This window comes from Alosa pseudoharengus, unplaced genomic scaffold (genome assembly GCF_046254945.1).
Source record: "Alosa pseudoharengus isolate Yale_2024_CS ecotype anadromous, Long Island Sound unplaced genomic scaffold, YU_APseudo_1.1 YU_APseudo_1.1_scf_12, whole genome shotgun sequence".
NCBI lineage: Eukaryota > Metazoa > Chordata > Actinopteri > Clupeiformes > Clupeidae > Alosa > Alosa pseudoharengus.
In genome coordinates, this window is record NW_027468587.1 from 32,539,927 (window position 1) to 32,557,163 (window position 17,237).

At 46.4% G+C, this 17,237-nt stretch overlaps 1 protein-coding gene across 2 annotated transcripts; it reads right to left on the bottom strand.

Annotated features, from left to right (window-relative positions):
• Positions 1–377: 377 nt before the first annotated feature.
• rusc1 (RUN and SH3 domain containing 1) lies at positions 378–17,015 on the bottom strand. 2 transcript variants are annotated; one of them, XM_076280903.1, is made up of 11 exons: positions 16,955–17,015; positions 12,418–15,713; positions 7,622–7,747; positions 7,404–7,480; positions 6,958–6,975; positions 6,278–6,452; positions 5,751–5,856; positions 5,418–5,464; positions 4,490–5,264; positions 4,179–4,337; positions 378–3,575 (listed from the first exon to the last, which is right to left on the bottom strand). In XM_076280903.1, exons 2-11 carry the CDS (start codon positions 15,581–15,583, stop codon positions 3,410–3,412), a joined length of 4,815 nt encoding a protein of 1,604 aa, XP_076137018.1. In that variant the 5' UTR covers positions 15,584–15,713; positions 16,955–17,015; the 3' UTR covers positions 378–3,409. The 2 variants fall into 2 exon arrangements, with proteins under 2 accessions (XP_076137018.1, XP_076137019.1); XM_076280904.1 differs by lacking the exon at positions 6,958–6,975.
• Between the last annotated feature and the right edge of the window lie 222 nt (positions 17,016–17,237).

The window sequence follows — 17,237 nt, forward strand, 5'->3', positions numbered from 1 at the left end:
TTTAGCTTCCATGTAAATATTCCCATGCGTGTCTCACTGCACTGACATATTAGGAAGGAACAGCAGCTAAAGCAGCCATGCCATTCAAGTCAACTCTCATATGGGCCAGGTCAGGAGTGTGTCTATGTGTGTGTGTGTGTGAACATATCTGATACCACTCAGCAAACCTGTCTCGATGCCGAAATTTCCCTCACAGGATCAAAAGAGTATATATACTTATATAGAATGTTGGTTTGCTGAATTTAAAGCTGAGGGCTCAGGGCTTGTAAAATCACCTGGGAAATGTCACCACCTGCTGGCTACATATGGCACCGTGTGAGTCTCAGGCACTTATAATAATACACCCATTTAAAAAAAACCAAAATGATTTACAAGGATGAGATTAATATATATTATTTGTTTATTGAATATATTTACAAACAAGCACATGCAAGGAGCTTGACTGACTTGGGTGACTTTGCAAGGACTTAGTACATATGTATTAAGTGTGCTACTAGCGGGCTATACCATAAAGAGCTACACCACCCACCGACAGGCACACACACTTACTCACACATACACACAACACCAGATAGATAGAGAGAAAGATAAACGAAAGAGAAACAGCTAAATGGCTTCCACAAGTTACAGAAATCACATAAACTATGAAACATCTAATTTTCATTAAATAAATATCATATTCACACATAAGCTTATATATCTATATGTACTGATGAAAAAGAACAAAACAAATTTAAAAAAAACATTAATTCCTGATATTCATGTTTTCTAATCTTGTGCCAAATTCTGCAATATCCCACGGGGGTAAAGATGGTATGATATTGATTACAGTGACAAGACAAATGGAACAGGTTTTTCAAGTGATCCAGAATATACCTATCTCCATCAACAAGAACACCAGTATTCCCATCACCGTCAACAAGAACGCCTGTATTCCCATCACGGTCAACAAGAATGCCAGTATTCCCATAGTATTCCCATCACCGTCAACAAGAATGCCAGTTCTCTCTGATCCACCACTCCTCCTCAGCATTCCCCTTCTCATTTCCTTGATCGTGAATACAGCTACTGCAGATAGCCTGAAACTCAGGACTTATAAGGATGCATATTTCACACAGTTGTTGTCTAATTGTCACATATTGCAAAACCCTCTTGTCTGTCACTGAAATGCAAAGAAAAGGCATAGATTTACACCAAGAAATAAACAAACTAATGTCACATACACAATCACACCGGTGTCTGATCTAGCTATTTGAACTTTGTGTTTCTTCTGTCCTTGACATTTATTCATTTTGTTATCCTTTATTTTTATATTTTTAGATAAACGGATAAGAATCTGTATGGACATGTTGGCACCATGCTGCAGTTATGGGGTATCGAGCAAAATCAGAGCCATAGCTAACTAGCTAAGGTGAGCTCCAATAGAAATCTCAACCTCTAAATCACAAACATCTACACGGCTTGTCTGGCGCATTCCCGAGTCCCTTCCTGTCCAGCAGAAGGCCCTCCTGAGTCTTTCAGAGTCCCCAACCTGACTCCCCCTCTATTGTGGCCCTGAAAGTGGTAGACCTGGCTTTGAGGCGTCACTGCTGCGGCCTTGAAAGTGGTAGACCTGGCCTCGAGCCGTCACTGAGCTCAGCTCGACAGGTGGCGGACACCCTCAGATGCACCCAGGCTAGCATGGACTGGATCCACACAGCGCAGCTCTCCACAAAAAAAGCTCAGGCTATTGTGGAGAGAGAGGAACGAACCAGCAGCAGACCTGGAGCAGGCTGATGGAGGCCTGAGAGAGAAGGAGAAAGGCAGTTGTGCTGCATGAGGGCTTGACTAGCAGCTGTCAGCACATCCAGCTGATGCCATTTGTAGAAGAAGCTGAGCGCAGCCCTCACAGTCGATCTGTTGTACTCGTGAGTGCTTTAGGCACAGCGCACGCCATGCTCCCAGAGCTCAACCTATGACCCTTCCAGCTTCATGGGTTCATTTATGGATGACGTGATGATCCACAAAGAACTTTTCAGCATGGGGTTTAAGTTGGAATGACTAAGTCAACGTTCTACCAAGAGCCTCCTATTAATGTTCTGCTTAGGAGCTATAAGAAGGATAGCACAAAGATGTTTTATAAAATGCTTCAGAGGATAAACACCAGAACCTTTAAGTGTGATCTATATAGAGTCCAAACAGAGCAGCCAAGGGTTCTCCCAGTGAGCTTGTTCTTCTCAGTGCAAAGGTTGATGAATGACAGGACCTCAATATTGTGCCATGCAGCTCCGAACATCACCACTTTATCGGAAAATATTCAAAACTAACAAATGGAACTAATAAAAGACATGAAATCACCATGATCAAAACGTAAACACAAAGGGCTACTCAATCCATAAGCCTGTCGTACAGTACAGCGTATGCATAGTCATCAATACCAAGCCTACAGTGCTATCAAACAATCATACTAATTAAAAGATTGTTGAGAATAAACATGAAGACAGACCATCACACCACCCTGTAGTACTACTTCTACTGATAGGAACAATAATGACAGTTTAATAATATGATGCAATGACAGATGCTTTGGGGAAGACACATTTAGATAAGTAACTTGCCGGAGCAAGTGTGTTTTATTGAGTTACTTAATTAAGTACGGTTTTAGATTAATCATTTGAGGGAATTGGCAGATTAAGCAGATCAACAAGCATACGATAGGGCCACAAACACGTTGCTTCCTCAGAGGGAGTGGAACAAGCGAGATATTTTTTTGTCTGTTTTCAGAAAAAGAGAGAAGAGAGGGAAAGAATTGCCTTAAGTATTCACAGACAGACATTTAAGGGTCTGTCCATTTTTATGTGTTAAGTGCATTGCATTTTGCTCACTCTGTGCATATGTCGAGGTTGCATTAACTGGCTAATATCTAAATTGGTAGTGATTTGTGCATTTGCCAAATACATTCCAATGAAAGTTTATCTTTTTTGTAAATGTCTAGCCTTTTTTTAAAAATCTAGCATATATTTCTAGTCTCAGGGACTTGCTATGTGTTATCAGTATCTTCCATTCTTACTTCTTCAAGTTATTTCTAAATGATATACCAATGAGGTAATGTTTAACTCTATTTTTTTTCTTGTTTATCTATCTGTCTATCTATCTTGGAAAATCAGTCTATATTCATATAGTATATTTGTATATGTATAATTTATACAGTATGTTTTTTGACATTATTTAAGCCAAATGCCAACATTAGAATAAAACATCTTACACATCACAAACCAGGCAACTGGGATAGGAGATTAACACTAAACATCTACAAGCTACTACTCAAGTCACATTACATATTCAATCCTTTTTCTGTTATTTATTTTTGTTTTGGGGTCTTCCCCTTTTTGACCTTAACTGATCAGAAGGGCATTACAGAGGTCAGAGGTCACATGATGAGAGAGGTGTAGCCAATAGGCACCAGGCCCTCCTTGTCTCCTTGACGACAGCGAATCCAATCTTGGTCCACACTTCCCAGCACAATGAGCTCCTCCCCCTTTTGGAAAGTCAGCTCCGTCCCCGAGCCCGAATGGTCACAAAGTGTTCGCACCGCCCTGATGAACAGATGGGTAGACCAATCACATCACTGTGATTAATAATCATACTCACAGGCCTCTAAAAGAAAGTCTTAAAGGACTTTCCAACCATTGCTAATTCGCTTTATGCATAAAAGGCTCTTTAGCCACCGGTGCAGCGTCAGCTGTGTTGTAACTACATCTCCAGTTATATTCTGCTCCTATCGTGTTCACTCAGACACTGAATATATTGTTTATGCCCAACAGGGCAACTATTCAACTTTGACACACTAATAAATCGTTCACGTTTTTATATTTAAGTGCAACACCAAACCGGGTCCGTGTTAACAGGTACACTGAAACAACAGCCACTACAACACACCTGATGCTCCACCGGAAATAAATGAGCTGGATAAAGAGCCTTCCGTGCATAAAAAGGAAAAACTTTCAAAATATGTCGATGCACTAACCCACAATCATACACCTAGCTTCAGAATGTTTACCATAGCATTGATGAAATGTATACTAATTTTATTATAGCAATAACAATAACATTATTTTATTATAGCATAACATTAGTCCAGGAGAGTAGAGATGGCCTGCATGTTCTGATTTATGAAGAGGGGAGATGAAGACTCCTACCTGGTGGGTTTTGGTTTGTCTTGAGTTTCTTCTCTCTTTTTCTCGGCGGGTTTCGCTTGCTTCGCCTCCACATGGATCCTGTCGGGCAGAGAGGGCTGGCTGCCGCTGACCATACGTGCGAGGACAGATACGCTGGGAGCCAGCCACTGAGATGGACGCCTAGGAAATTTCCAGGAGGAGATCAAGACACAGTAATGAGGGTGGAGGAGCTACCAGAACAGACTAAATTGATTACACGACAGGAAATCATCACATATACAACGCACATGGATACACACACACACACTCACACTCACACGCACACTGCACACCTAGCCTGTGGGGTGTTCGCTGGAGGGTTGCAGGAATTCTTGGAGGCTCCGAATAGCCTCTCTAGCCCCCATGGCACGGCCACGCTGTTAGCCCAGGAAGAGGCCTCCTCCTGGGGCTGGGAGCGGAGGATGTCTGGGCCTCTGTGGGAGTCTGGGGATATCCCTGTGGTAGTGTCTTCAGAGGAGGATCCTAGAGAGTTGAGGTTGTGTCCTAAACGCTCGCCCCAGCGGACAACTGCCCCCCAGCCCTGATGGAGCACCTGCCCTGCCTGCTGGGACAGGCTGCTGTACTCACTCTCCTCTGGAGGGGGCGCTATGTCTTTCTCCCGCACCCACTGAAGCTGAGGGCTTGTCTCTCCCTTACTGGCAAATGCTGAGACAGGCACTGGGCCACGACAGGATGACTGGACTACCCCTCCGGCCAATGGCTTGGCCAAGCTTGAGAGAGCTGTGTTCTGATTGGATGGACATGATTCTGGCCTTCCTACATCATACTCTGACACACTCTCCAGGCGATGCCCTTGAACCGGGCCCCAGGGAGAGACCCCGAAGCCCAGCTCCTGATTGGGTGGGCTGGTTAAATCTGGGCTGTGATTGGTCGGAGGGTCAGCAGGGGAGGCGGGGTCAAAGTGGTGGTGTTGGAAGAGCAGGTCAAGGTTAAAGGTCAAGAGGGACAGAGGCTGGAGTAGGAGGAGGAGCTCTTCAAAGAGAGGCTGGCAGGAAGTGAGAGACAACCTCATGAAGGAGTTTGGACGATAGTATGTCAACAACACGTCTGGGAAACATGGACAGAGACAGAGAGAGACAGAGAGAGAGAGAGAGAGAGAGAGAGAAGTATAGTGAGTATGTATACTCACATGGAGAGTATGTTGAACATTCTTCAGAAATATAAGATCATTATTGGTGAAAAGGTGATGTACAAACATACCACTACATGTCTGCAGGTGGGAGATCCAATAATCCAGCAGTTTGGTGCTGCAGGATAGAACGCATAGTAAATGACTGACACACATTTGACAATCTCTCAATCACATATGCCCACGTGAACACACAAACACACACAAACACAAACTGCTGGCATGTCTTCTAGCATCATCTGTCACTTCACATTCCCACTCATGACACGGACTACTCCAGAGCATGCCAAGCTGTGTGGGAAAGTGTGTATGTGTGTGTGTGTGTGTGTGTGTGGGGGGGGGGGTGTATGTGTGTGTGAGTTTGTGAAATGTGTTAGAAGGGTTGGGGCTAGAGCAGGGCTTACTTGAGGAGGCCGAGCAGAAAGGCGTTGAACCTGTGTCCACTCTGCCTCAGCTGGGGCAGGTCAGCCACTCTAGCCTGCAGGCTGTGCAGGCCCTGGGTCCTGGGGCCTACAGGAGAGACAGAGACAGAGAGAGACAGAGACAGAGACAGAGACAGAGACAGAGACAGAGAGAGAGAGAGAGAGCGAGAGCGAGAGCGAGAGCGAGATCGAGAGCGAGAGCGAGAGAGAGACTTTAGACACCAAACACATCTAGCTAACATTGTGGAAGAGAGCATGTGTATGAGTGTGTGCATGTGTGTGTGTATGCGTACATGTGTATATGTCTGTGAGTCTGTGTGTGTGTGTGTATGTGTGGTGCCCGTATAAAAGGAGAGAGAGAACAGTGACTGAGACTAAGTGACTCAACTCTACAGGGATCTGTGGTATCTGTGGGAGAGAGAGAAAAAGGGCTAGAGATAGAGGGAGAGAGAGGGAGAGGGAGAGAGAGATAACACATGGCTGTTGTTTTGATCTTATCTCACATTTACCTGGCTTGGTGGAGGCCTGCACCAGTCCCCAAGGTGAATTTGGCCTCCTGCCTGCGATCAGGTCACTTTGGTGGGGCTTGAGTCCGTCGGACAGCAGTCTGCGAAGGGATGGGCACAGACACTGCAGCACCAGTCGGCCCAGCGTTGGGTTTATACTACTGTCCCCAGAGAGCGCCTGCAAAGGCACCGCAGAGAGAGAGAGAGAGAGAGAGAGAGAGAGAGGGAGGGATAGAGAATGAGAGAGAGAGAGAGAGAGAGAGAGAGAGAGAGAGAGAGAGAGAAACAGAAATGTGGAGGAAGATGAAAGAAGAAAGCAGATGGATGGAGGATAATGGTAAAAAATAGCAATGTGGTATTAATGCACGGCCAAAGGGACCAGGAGTAAATCAGAAAACAATGACATGGGGAGTGAGAGAGAGAGATGGAGATAGAGAGAGAGATGGAGAGAGAGAGAGATGGAGAGGGCAGAGTAGTGTTCAAATATAATAATAAAACAGATTGAGTTTACCATATCAGAAGGGATGAGTAATATGAAGTGGAAAAGAAATACAGGCAGAGAGATGGAGAGAGACAGAGAGAGAGAAAGAGAGAGAGAGAGAGAGACACAAACACAGTAGGTGAGAGTGAGGTTAGTACACAGAGCAATTAAGTCTACTGAGTGACTGAGACTACATCAGTACCTTATCTACCGAGAGGGACTGGAAGAGGGTAAGAGAGGAGGAGGAGGATGGGGGGGTGAGGAGGAAACGGAGAGAGAAGACAAAGCAACAGTTACTGAACAACACAGGGCTCTAAGGCAACGGCTGATGCTTTTAACAGTGACACTGAGCAAGAAAATGTGACATTCATACGGAACACTCATAGTCATAATGTAAATAAGATATGCTTGGTATCAGGCATTCATACGGAACACTCATAGTCATAATGTAAATAAGATATGCTTGGTATCAGGCATTCATACGGAACACTCATAGTCATAATGTAAATAAGGTATGCTTGGTATCCCGACAGGTATGAACAAATAATAGGTATTATTAAGAATAAATGTTTGTGAGTCTCAGGAGTACAACGTCTGTGTAAGTTGCATTGTAAAAGGGATGAATGAGGGAATGAGCACTGGACAAACCTTCTGCACCAGAGTCCTAGAGGAGCTGAACTGAGCCAGGATAGCCTCCACTGCCAGGCTGACCGCACTGACCAGAGCTACAGAGTTACAGAGAACAGCACACAGTTAAAAACACATAGACCCACACACACACAAAAGCATACACAGATACACACAAAAAAACATTGCCTACAGACACATACACATGCATGCACGCACACACAAACACACACACACACCTCTTTTCTCCTGCAGGCATTGAGAGGACAGGCTTGAACCTCTCAAGGCGGAGCTTGCATCATCATCATCGCCCATCCAGGCCCCAGCCTTTTGTACAGACCCAGCGAATGAGAGACTGCGAACTGCTGAGGGAGGGGGAAAAAGACAGGTGTAAAATTCTAGCGGAGGAATTGATAGTATTACCTCAGATGTAATTACTTAGCATCAGTGGTGAATTAATACTTAAAACTTCTTCACAAACTCTTTTGGATCAGTACGAATCAGGCTGTCCCTTAGGAATTCTCCCTTAAAGTCCTTTTTTGTCATGACATTTTTTTTGACTTCATTAACTTAGATTTCAAACACTGCATGCATTTGAACACACACATTCAAAAGTAGAAGGAAGAACAGGCGACACCAAACTGGAGGGAGAACACACTAACACAGAAAAGGACTAAAATAATGCAAACATGCTGTCAGATAGAATAAAAAGTTTACTATTCTTTGCAGATTAACATCAGTTATATAAATGCAGTCAGATGCATTTATATAGACAAAGCACACAGATTTTGTCATGTACAGACTCCAAAAAGCTAGAGAAGATTAGGCATATTAGCATCCTGAAGTGTTTAAAACACATGTAAATGGCAGAAAGGTGATCTGTGAGAATGGAATCCATGATAATCTGAGTTAGCTCTCTCCATTATCATTATCTTGCTAAAAGAATTAGATCCTTTCCAATAAGCTGTGCCACAGAAGCACATGCACAGGAGCAGAAGCACAGGGATACATACCCCCTCCCCCCCTACCACATAACAGTCAGCAGCACACAGCTCTGCTGTACAGCTGACAGACACACACACTCACACACAGAGACAGGCAGACGAGCTATAACACAAACAGAGCAGCTAGGCAGACGGGGTGCTGGACGGACGGACAGACAGTCCGAGAGTGAGAGGAGAGAGAGCACAGAGAACGTAGAGAGGTCCCTTACTCAGAGCACATGATGGACGTGGTGGTGCCTGCTGGGGGAGATTGGGAGTGGGGGGCTCCTGCAGCGGAGCCCTGATGGGGGGCGTGTAGAGGTAGGGGTAGTAGAGCGGGGCAGCTAGGGCAGGGAGGGTGTGACTGCGGGGGAAGAGGGGCGAGCACAAGCCGGACGCGTCCAGCCCTGGACCCGGGAGCCCAGACCTGTGAGGGGGCGAGATAGCGCCTACGGGGGAGAGGCGGGGAGGAGCACCTTTGTGCAGAGGGCAGTTTTTGGGGTGGTAGAGGTAGCAGGTGGGTAGGGGTGGTGGCTGTTTTACTCCTGCAGAGCCCAAGGACGTCATCTGGTCTAAAGACAAGTCCCATGGGATGCCTGAGTCACTCTTCCGGTGGAGCGTCATCACATGCTGTGAATCAGAATTGATCTGCTTGTTTGAGAGTGGGTAGCTTCGGGCCTTTTGTGTCTTAGCATATTTTAGCATCTCAATGTTTTTGTATGGAGTTGTGTTGCCATCATTACATATGTCTTCTCCAATGTTTTTGTTTAAGTCAGATGTCTTTCCCTTATTCTGAGGATAATACAGAGAGTCTACATTATAACTTAAATCTGTGGAGACCAAGCTATTCATATTACTGTGGGAGTCGCTATCAATCTCATTAGTAGTAGTTCTTTCACTGCAGTACAGAGAATCAAGATTACTTTTAGAAACTGTATTGTGGAGGTACAGTGAATCTATGTCACTGTTGATTTCTTCATTCAAGAAAACAGAGTCATCTACATTGTGGTTCAAATCAGAGCAGTAGAGAGAATCAGAGTAGGTCTGACTAACACAATCGGAGGTTGGACATGTTTTGGTTTCAAGGCCTGCCTGTCCGCGAGCAGAGCTTCCAGGCTGGGCCCTGTAGAGGCTGTTTCTGCCCGTCAGGAGGGGGGGTGGCATGGGGTAGGAGTGCAGGTAGTACGCGGAGGGGGGTGCTTGGGGACGGGCGAGAGAGAGGGGGGGCGAGGACACTGCACCAGGGGTAAGTGAGTAGAGCGGACGCAAAGGTGGAGTGGGAGGGGGCAATGGAGTGTTTAGAGGGAAAGGTGGATGGATGGTGGATGGATGATGGAGGGATGCAGATGTGAGGGAGAGAAGCAATGGAGAAAAACGGTGAAAGGGATTCAGGCAACAGGAGGGAGGGAGAGAGAAATGGAGAAAATGTTAGTGTCATTTTGAACGCGCGGAAGAAAGAGAGAGGGAGAGAGAAAGAGAGAGAGTAAGAAAGAGAGAAAGAAAGAGAGAGAATTTACATATGAAATCACCCCTGTGGGAAAGTAAAAAGTCCATCTCCACCACATGCACAGAATTTGCACACATCATACTACATATTACATCTGAGGACAAACACATAGCACAGTACAGCACACGGCAACACAACACATTGAGGTGGACTAGAGGACCCAGATAACAGCAGACCGTGGGCCACTTCCGGCCCAGACTCGTCTGCTGTATGAGGGCTATGATGTCTGGATTATGATCACACAACACAAACATAACCCATTATCAGCCTAGTAGCTGCCCTTTAGCAAAGCAATCAAACATTCTGTCAGGAGCTGTGCTCAGTGACCTTTGGAAACTTCCTAACTTTTTCCTCAGCCTGCTGATGCCCCTGCTCTCCTGTCAAACTATAGAAGTAAACTATAAGAATCAAATCACCACACCCTATATTATTCTAACTAAAACACATTATTTCATGTCTGTGGGAATATGATGCTAATATCGTTTTAGCAGTTCAAAGGCAAAGATCTGCGATCCAAAGCAGAGGTTTTAGGTAGGCTACATCTACACTGAAATTACATGTATTCATATCAAATGTATTAACTCACATTATTTTCCACATACAACATGACCGTGGTTACATGTTTAAATGGATAGTGTTGATTTATCATTTAAATCCAGTGGCTACTTTCACCCTGTTACCAGTAAGTAGGTAACAGTAGCTATGCTGAGTCACACACTTATTCACAAACATTTTCAAGTTGTGTATTAAACACATTAGTTGATACACTGATAAAGAAACACATTTACACGGAAGTTATCATAGTAAAAGCAGGTGGAATACAATGACAACTACGACTACCGTACCGTACCTTGGGTTGCTCTCAGCTAACATAAACAGAATGAGCTTTTCCTGTATTTTTCGTGAGTGTTTTTGTGCGCCTGTGATAGGTTCAGAGACTCAATGCCCGCCTACTTTACTCTTAAAGGTATACACACGCTAAATGACAGCTCAGCAGATTTACACTCATACTTACACATTCATTTATCATAGTAACACATTTAATACATTAGAAAACCTTGTACATGTTTGTAATATGTATCATTTTGTACAGTTTTCTGTACAAATGTGTTAGGTCATATACAACCTACTTAATGTCCAAAACGTAGTGTCCCAGATATCTGGGCTTTCCTCTCTGAAGTGGAATAATGAAATACTTTATTTATGTTGCCGAGAATGCAGGTGATCTCATGCAATTAGGAAAATAATTAGGTCAGGGAAAGAATCTAATCTTTAAAACACATAAAATGTATTTTGTTTGTTTTCCAGAGCCTGTTCATCTTGGTCCACTGAATTACCGTGAATGGGTCAGATGTAGCTTCAAGCTAATTTAATTTTGCATCACTGGATTGCTACAGCAGAACAAGCTGCTGGAGAAGAGCGATTACCACCCTAGAGCAGCAGAGTGATATTTACAGCTTGTACTGGATATACTGGCATGAGGTGTGTAATCTGAGCTGAGTCGATGGCTGCAGTCAGGCTGACGGAACAGTCCGGAAGGGGAGAGGTATAAAATGCCAGAGTCAAAGTCAAGAGGAACAGAGGAGGGAGGGCCTGGTAGATAGGACACATCATATCAGGGAGGAGATAAAGAGATAAACACATAAATGCAAAACACAAGGATGAAGAGAGAGAGGTGGGAGAGAGAGAGAAAGAGAGAGGGGGGTATGAATATTGATGTGTGGATTGTAAGAATGCATTACTAGACGCAGTAAGTAAGAATACCTGTGGTTCTAAATCAGTTTAAGTTAAATATTGAGGTTTAGGTGGCCTAATGAATCACACTTTATATCTAGAAATTCTTGCCTGAAATTATTCAAATAATTATTTCAGTCATGCCGTGTGTAGTTAATGCTACAGTGTATGTATTGCATTTAATTAGTCTTATATTATTGATCAATTAAATCTATATAGAAAATGAAATTTATCATTTTCACTTGTATATCTTGCTGTTTATTTGCTGTGTGTTTCAATGGTTGATTTGCATATGGAAAACCTATATAATATGGCAAATAAGTTTTATCCAACATAATACACATTTTACATATACAAATATATGTATTGTGTAGGATTCTGTACAGACGGCTGGATGTATCTCACAGTATAGGGCAGGGGCACTTAGCTGTACTTAACGCCTGCAGAGATCATGAATGATTGAATAAGCATAGATGACATCACATGCAATGACAGCAACATAAAGGTCTCTGCAGCATCCTCTGCAGCATCCACAACCCCATCTAATCTGGCAGTGATTGAGTGAGTGCCATCCAACTGACTGATGAGTCATGGGTGGCTGGAACCTGACTCTGGACCATTTCTGGTACGGTTTTGGCCCTGACATGGTGTGATTCTGCACCAGCTGCTCTCTTGGGTTAGCTGAGTCTGCCAGTTCTTGCCTTTCATTCCCAGCCCTGTTCTTACTCATGCGCTGAAAGCCTTCTGATCTGCCTAAAAGGGATATGCTGGAATTGCGATGGACACCAGACACAATGAGACACAAACTCACCTGTTGTTCTTGACTCCAAGGTTCTCCCTCCATCGGCTCTTCCTCTCACCTGCACTTCCTCCTCCTCTTCCCTTTGCTTCCCATCGCCCGCCCGTTCAGCTCCCATATTCCACAGGTTCCCCTCGCTGGCAGAGCAACCAATCCGCTGCGAGGGGTGGGGCTCTGCCTGTCCGTCCCCCTCGAGGGTGAGGTGACGCATCTCCCTGAAGAGGGACAGTGAGGCGGGTGTGGGCGGCGGCATCAGGAAGGAGGCCTCGGCCTGAGAGGTGTACTCCCACTGACTGCCATCCCCACCATTCTTTCCCCGCCTCCACTTCAGGTTGTACAGGAAGTCCGGGTCCGGCGTTGTCACAGTCGGATCCGGCTCAGGCTCAGCTGGAGCCGGCAGGGAGCTCTGCTTACTTCGGTTTCGCAGCTCTTTGAAGGTTGTGACCTTTGACCCCAATGTGACCTTGGGCAGGACGACCCCACTGGTGCACTTCCTCAGCTCCCACGGAGAGGCCTCTGTGTCCGGGGTGAAGGCAATGAGCCAGTCAAAGCGGTCAGGCCGGGATGCATTGGCAGGGACAGTGCAGGGCATCACTGGAGGAAGCTCAGGGGGTTTCGATGTCACGGGGGGACACGGAGGTAAAGGGCGGGGAGGTGGTGGGGGAGGTGTGTCAGGTAACTCAGATGAGTAGTCAAAGTTGTCAAAGGTGGCATTAGTGCTGTTTGCATTGCTGATTTCAGTGCTGTAATAGGCATCAGTACTCAGGCTAGTGTTAACACCGTATCCACAGCTGCAGCTGGAGTTAGTGCTGCCACCATTTTGCTTCCGTCTCCTGGCCATCTCTGTGAATGAGGTTGTTCTGAGGGCATCCCTCTTTGCCTCTCGTGTTCTATCTCCATACGTGTCATTTCCTGGAGACATGTCAGTTCCTCTGTGTTCGCCAAACTTTTCTGCCTCCCCCCATCCATCTATCCAAGCCCCCTTCATTCCTTTTGGTTCATACTTGCTCACTCTGTCTCCACCAATCTTCGTGTTTTCTCCACTCCGAGATAGTCTGGCTGGCTGAGGCCCAGGGGCAACTATGCTCTTCTCCTCCTCCTCTCCCTGGCTGCTGTCGAGGACCCCGCTGACGCAGACCCCCAGCTCCGGGCTCAGCTTCAACAGCTCCGCCTGGGTGAGGCCAGCCAGTGCCAGCAGCTTCTGGATCTCCACGTCCAGAGCGTGGAAGGAAGGCGGAGGAGGCAGTGAGGGTGGCGGCGGGGGGATTTTGGGTGGGGAGGGCAGGGCAGGAGGAGGAGGGAGAGGAGGGGGTTTGGAGGTGGGGGGCGGGAGAGACATGGGTGACTGCTCGGCCTGAAGCTGGGCGCACCTGAGCGCCTCCCGACGTGCAAGGTGACGGGTCCTGGGGGGAGGGATGGGGGGTGTGGGGGAGGGGGCACAGGAGCTGGCTGAGTAGAGGGTGAAGTAGGGTATGGCCTGAGAGGGGGGTGGTGGCAGGGGAGGAGGATCGGGAATAGGTTTCTTGATCAAATGTGAGGAAGGAGATGGTGAGCCGACAGCACTGGATGTTGGAGAGGCGCTGGAGGATACTACAGGCGAGCTCTGCTCAATGTTTATATATGTGTGAGTCTCAGGTTGGGCGCTCACATGTCTCACTGGAGGCTTGGGTGGACGAGGGGGCGGCTCCAGGGGCGAGGAGCTCAGAGAGTCTGGGACCGCCGGCTCATCCAAATCCGAGGGGCCACTGACGTCCACCCCAGCGTCGGAAAATTCCTGGGACTCGCATGAGCTTTCGCCTTTGTACAGCTTCCAAGGAATGTCGATGTTCCCCATCTCGTCCAACACATCAGAGATGTCCTCATCTTCCAGGTCCAGTCCTGCTTCTTGAAGCTTCGCCAGATGGAACAGTTTCACCTGCCGGTTCACCTTCTCGAGTCTGTACAGGTGGTCCAGACGATCTCTCAGGCCCATTTCATCATCCAGCTCCCAACACACCACTTGAACAACATGATAGAACCGATCCATTTTCCCCAGTTCATCCATGGAATCCAAAAAGTTTAACAGACCAGGCTTTGTGCCAAATTGCTCTGTTTCCTCTTTGCAGTCTGAAAAATCAGATGAGGGAGAGCATGGAGCGGATGGGTAACCTTCATCCGGGGAGCACGGGGACATAGGATGACCCGAGGGGACATTAGGGTCGAGTGGAAGGATATGAGGCTGAGCAGTAGAAGAACGTGCTGATGGGTACCGCTCTGGGGCGTCCTGGTCTTGAGATGATAGTGAGTATGTATCAGGACAGTCCAGCTCCAGGTCAGAGCAGCTACTTATGGAGGTGGACGAGGAAGAGGTGGAGGAGGACAAGGAGAACTCCAGCATGGACGCTGGACAGTCACAACAGGACGGCACAAGAGTGTCGTCATCATCATCATCATCCCCATCATCTTCATCTTCCACTGACACCTGATTGTTTCCATTGGGATCTACACCTGGGGCAACAGGGACTTCAACGTCAGAGTCTTCTTCTCCCACCCTTTCTTTGTCTTCTGCCACTGAGATTTCTTCCTTCTTTTTATCAACCTGAGCGACTGGGCCTTTTGGGCCTTTCACTGCCTCTTTTGTTACCTCTATGGAACGATCTGGGTTCGTCTCAGCTTTGTTCTCCACCACTGGCTTCCGCTGCCAGTCCTCCTCCTCTTTGCGGGGTATGGAGGGCTGCTGCAGCTGCAGCTGCTGTCTCATGGTGATGGTGTTGTTGTTGTTGTGGTTGTGATTGAAGAGGCTGTTGCTGTCCTGCGGTGAACGACCATCGCAGCACAGGCAAGGCAGGCTTGGCTCGTTGCAGTTCGGGTCGGTCACAACAGGAGGCAAGTTGGACACGGCCTGTCTGCTCTTGGGCTTTGGATTGGCTGCACTTGACTGAGTTGTGTTTTTCTGTTGCCGGGCTACTGTAGGTTTGACTGTAATGTTACGGCCAGCTTGGGCTCCCGAACGGAACCTGGAAGACTCAGGGGGACCTCGAGTGACCCGACGGGTGGAAGAGGTCGCTGTGTTGAGTGAAGTGTTCATATTTTTGTCTTCCCTCCTGGCACCTGGACCATGCGTCTTTGGTTCTGCCTGTCTGTTGGTTTCAAAGCGGCAAGGCCTTGCAGGAACAGAGGGACGGGAGGAGGAGTGCATTGTTGCAAGATTATGTTTTTTTTATGGTTGACTTTGAGGTGAAATCAAAGGATTCAATTTATATTTTACAGGAGGCTAGTTTCCAGACCACCACAAGCCCTCATGGTCACATCTTGGCCTAACTCAGGTCCTGAAATCCAAGGAAAGCATATAGTCAGAGTAAACACAAGCATAAAATGTACTATCCATCTCCGCCAATTTGATCACAGGCCTAACACATATCACATTACATGTAATTCATCTGCACCAGATTGTACTGCCCACCCTCACACCACATTTTAGCATAAAGCTGTATTATTGTAACGTTACACAGCAGTATTGCATTCTCCTCTCCTCTTGGAAACATTAGGATATATTCAAAATACACTAAATACATCAAAGAACTAGGCCTAGCTGGGCCTGTAGCCTACTGGACAAGTAGGCTATGCACTGCAGTAGGCTATAATAGGCGAGTAAGACCAAGACCAAGACGAAAACCAAGAGCCAATTTAATGTCGTGTCATACTCTGAAAACATTTGGAAACTAATTAGCAATTATAATCATATTTCGGCATCCCAACCTACGCTGTTATTCCGCTCCGCTGAACGATCAGACGGCCGTCAAGGGAGATATATTTCCCTGCCTGTCTTTCTTCCGCATCCCTCTTTCCCCCGTACAAGTCTGACAATGAAAAACGAAATAAAAACCTAATGTCCTAATAGAAATACTCATTCATGGAAATGCCTTTAAAACTACGAACAACAGCACATTTATGCGGATCATAAAATCCGCGTAATGGCAAACTGTTCTCTTACACATGATTTACTCCCGGCTATGCACTGCTCGTATCCAAAATGTCCTTGGACAAAACAAGGATGGGAACACAGAAAACACGATTCCCCGAACTATGGGCACTAGATAAAGGCAAATATATGTAAAAGAGAGCGGGAGAGAGAGAGAGATGGACAGGGCTTAGAGCTGTTTACATCATCTAAAGAAGTGCGGAAATTCTCCATTTTATTTACCAGTAACTGTGTCGACCCTAACGGGCCGATGGAGACAGGGAAAGGACGGAGGGAGGGGGCGCTTGCCTACCACCGCATCGCTGTGCTGCCTCCTCCGCTCGCTGGCAGAATGTTATTTTCCCATCTAGGTTAGGCTACTGCCATGATATGCGTCCAATATTCTCGTGTTCTCAACAGACTACAAAATATACTGTCTAAAATTGGCGTCGTTTATCTATTTTGGTTGAAAAATATTTACATATAAAGCCCACCGCTGACAGGAACAACAATATATTTGTAGGGTAATTGAGAGACCAATAGCACCCTAAACAGCAATCCGGTTTTTAAAAAAAATAATCGTAAAGACATGATCTTGCGTAAACTCACCTCAGTTTCCGTATATTCCCCGTCTCTGCACACTGGCAGCAAAATGCAATCCTGACAGTCTTCTGCTTGGTTCCAGCTAAATTCTCTACCTCGGCGACCCCCTCCCTATCTTTCTCTGCCCCCCTCCCCTCGCCACACCCCTCCATTCGCGCATCTCCGTGCTTGCCTCTTCTATGTCGCTCTTCCCCTCTCCACACTACAAGTACACACAAGGATGTGGATTCTACTATAACATCTATGATACGATTCTTTTTCATCTACCTCGATGGCCAATACTTGACAT

Bases quoted from the DNA above. Each gene is read 5' to 3' on its own strand.
- rusc1 (XM_076280903.1), bottom strand. From the start codon at position 15,583: ATGCACTCCTCCTCCCGTCCCTCTGTTCCTGCAAGGCCTTGCCGCTTT. The intron at 7,748-12,417 runs GTGAGTTTGTGT...CCCCTCCCTCAG, and splicing joins CTTGGAGTCAAGAACAACAG to CAGTTCGCAGTCTCTCATTC. The intron at 5,857-6,277 runs GTAAATGTGAGA...TCTCTCCTGTAG, and splicing joins GCAGGCCTCCACCAAGCCAG to GCCCCAGGACCCAGGGCCTG.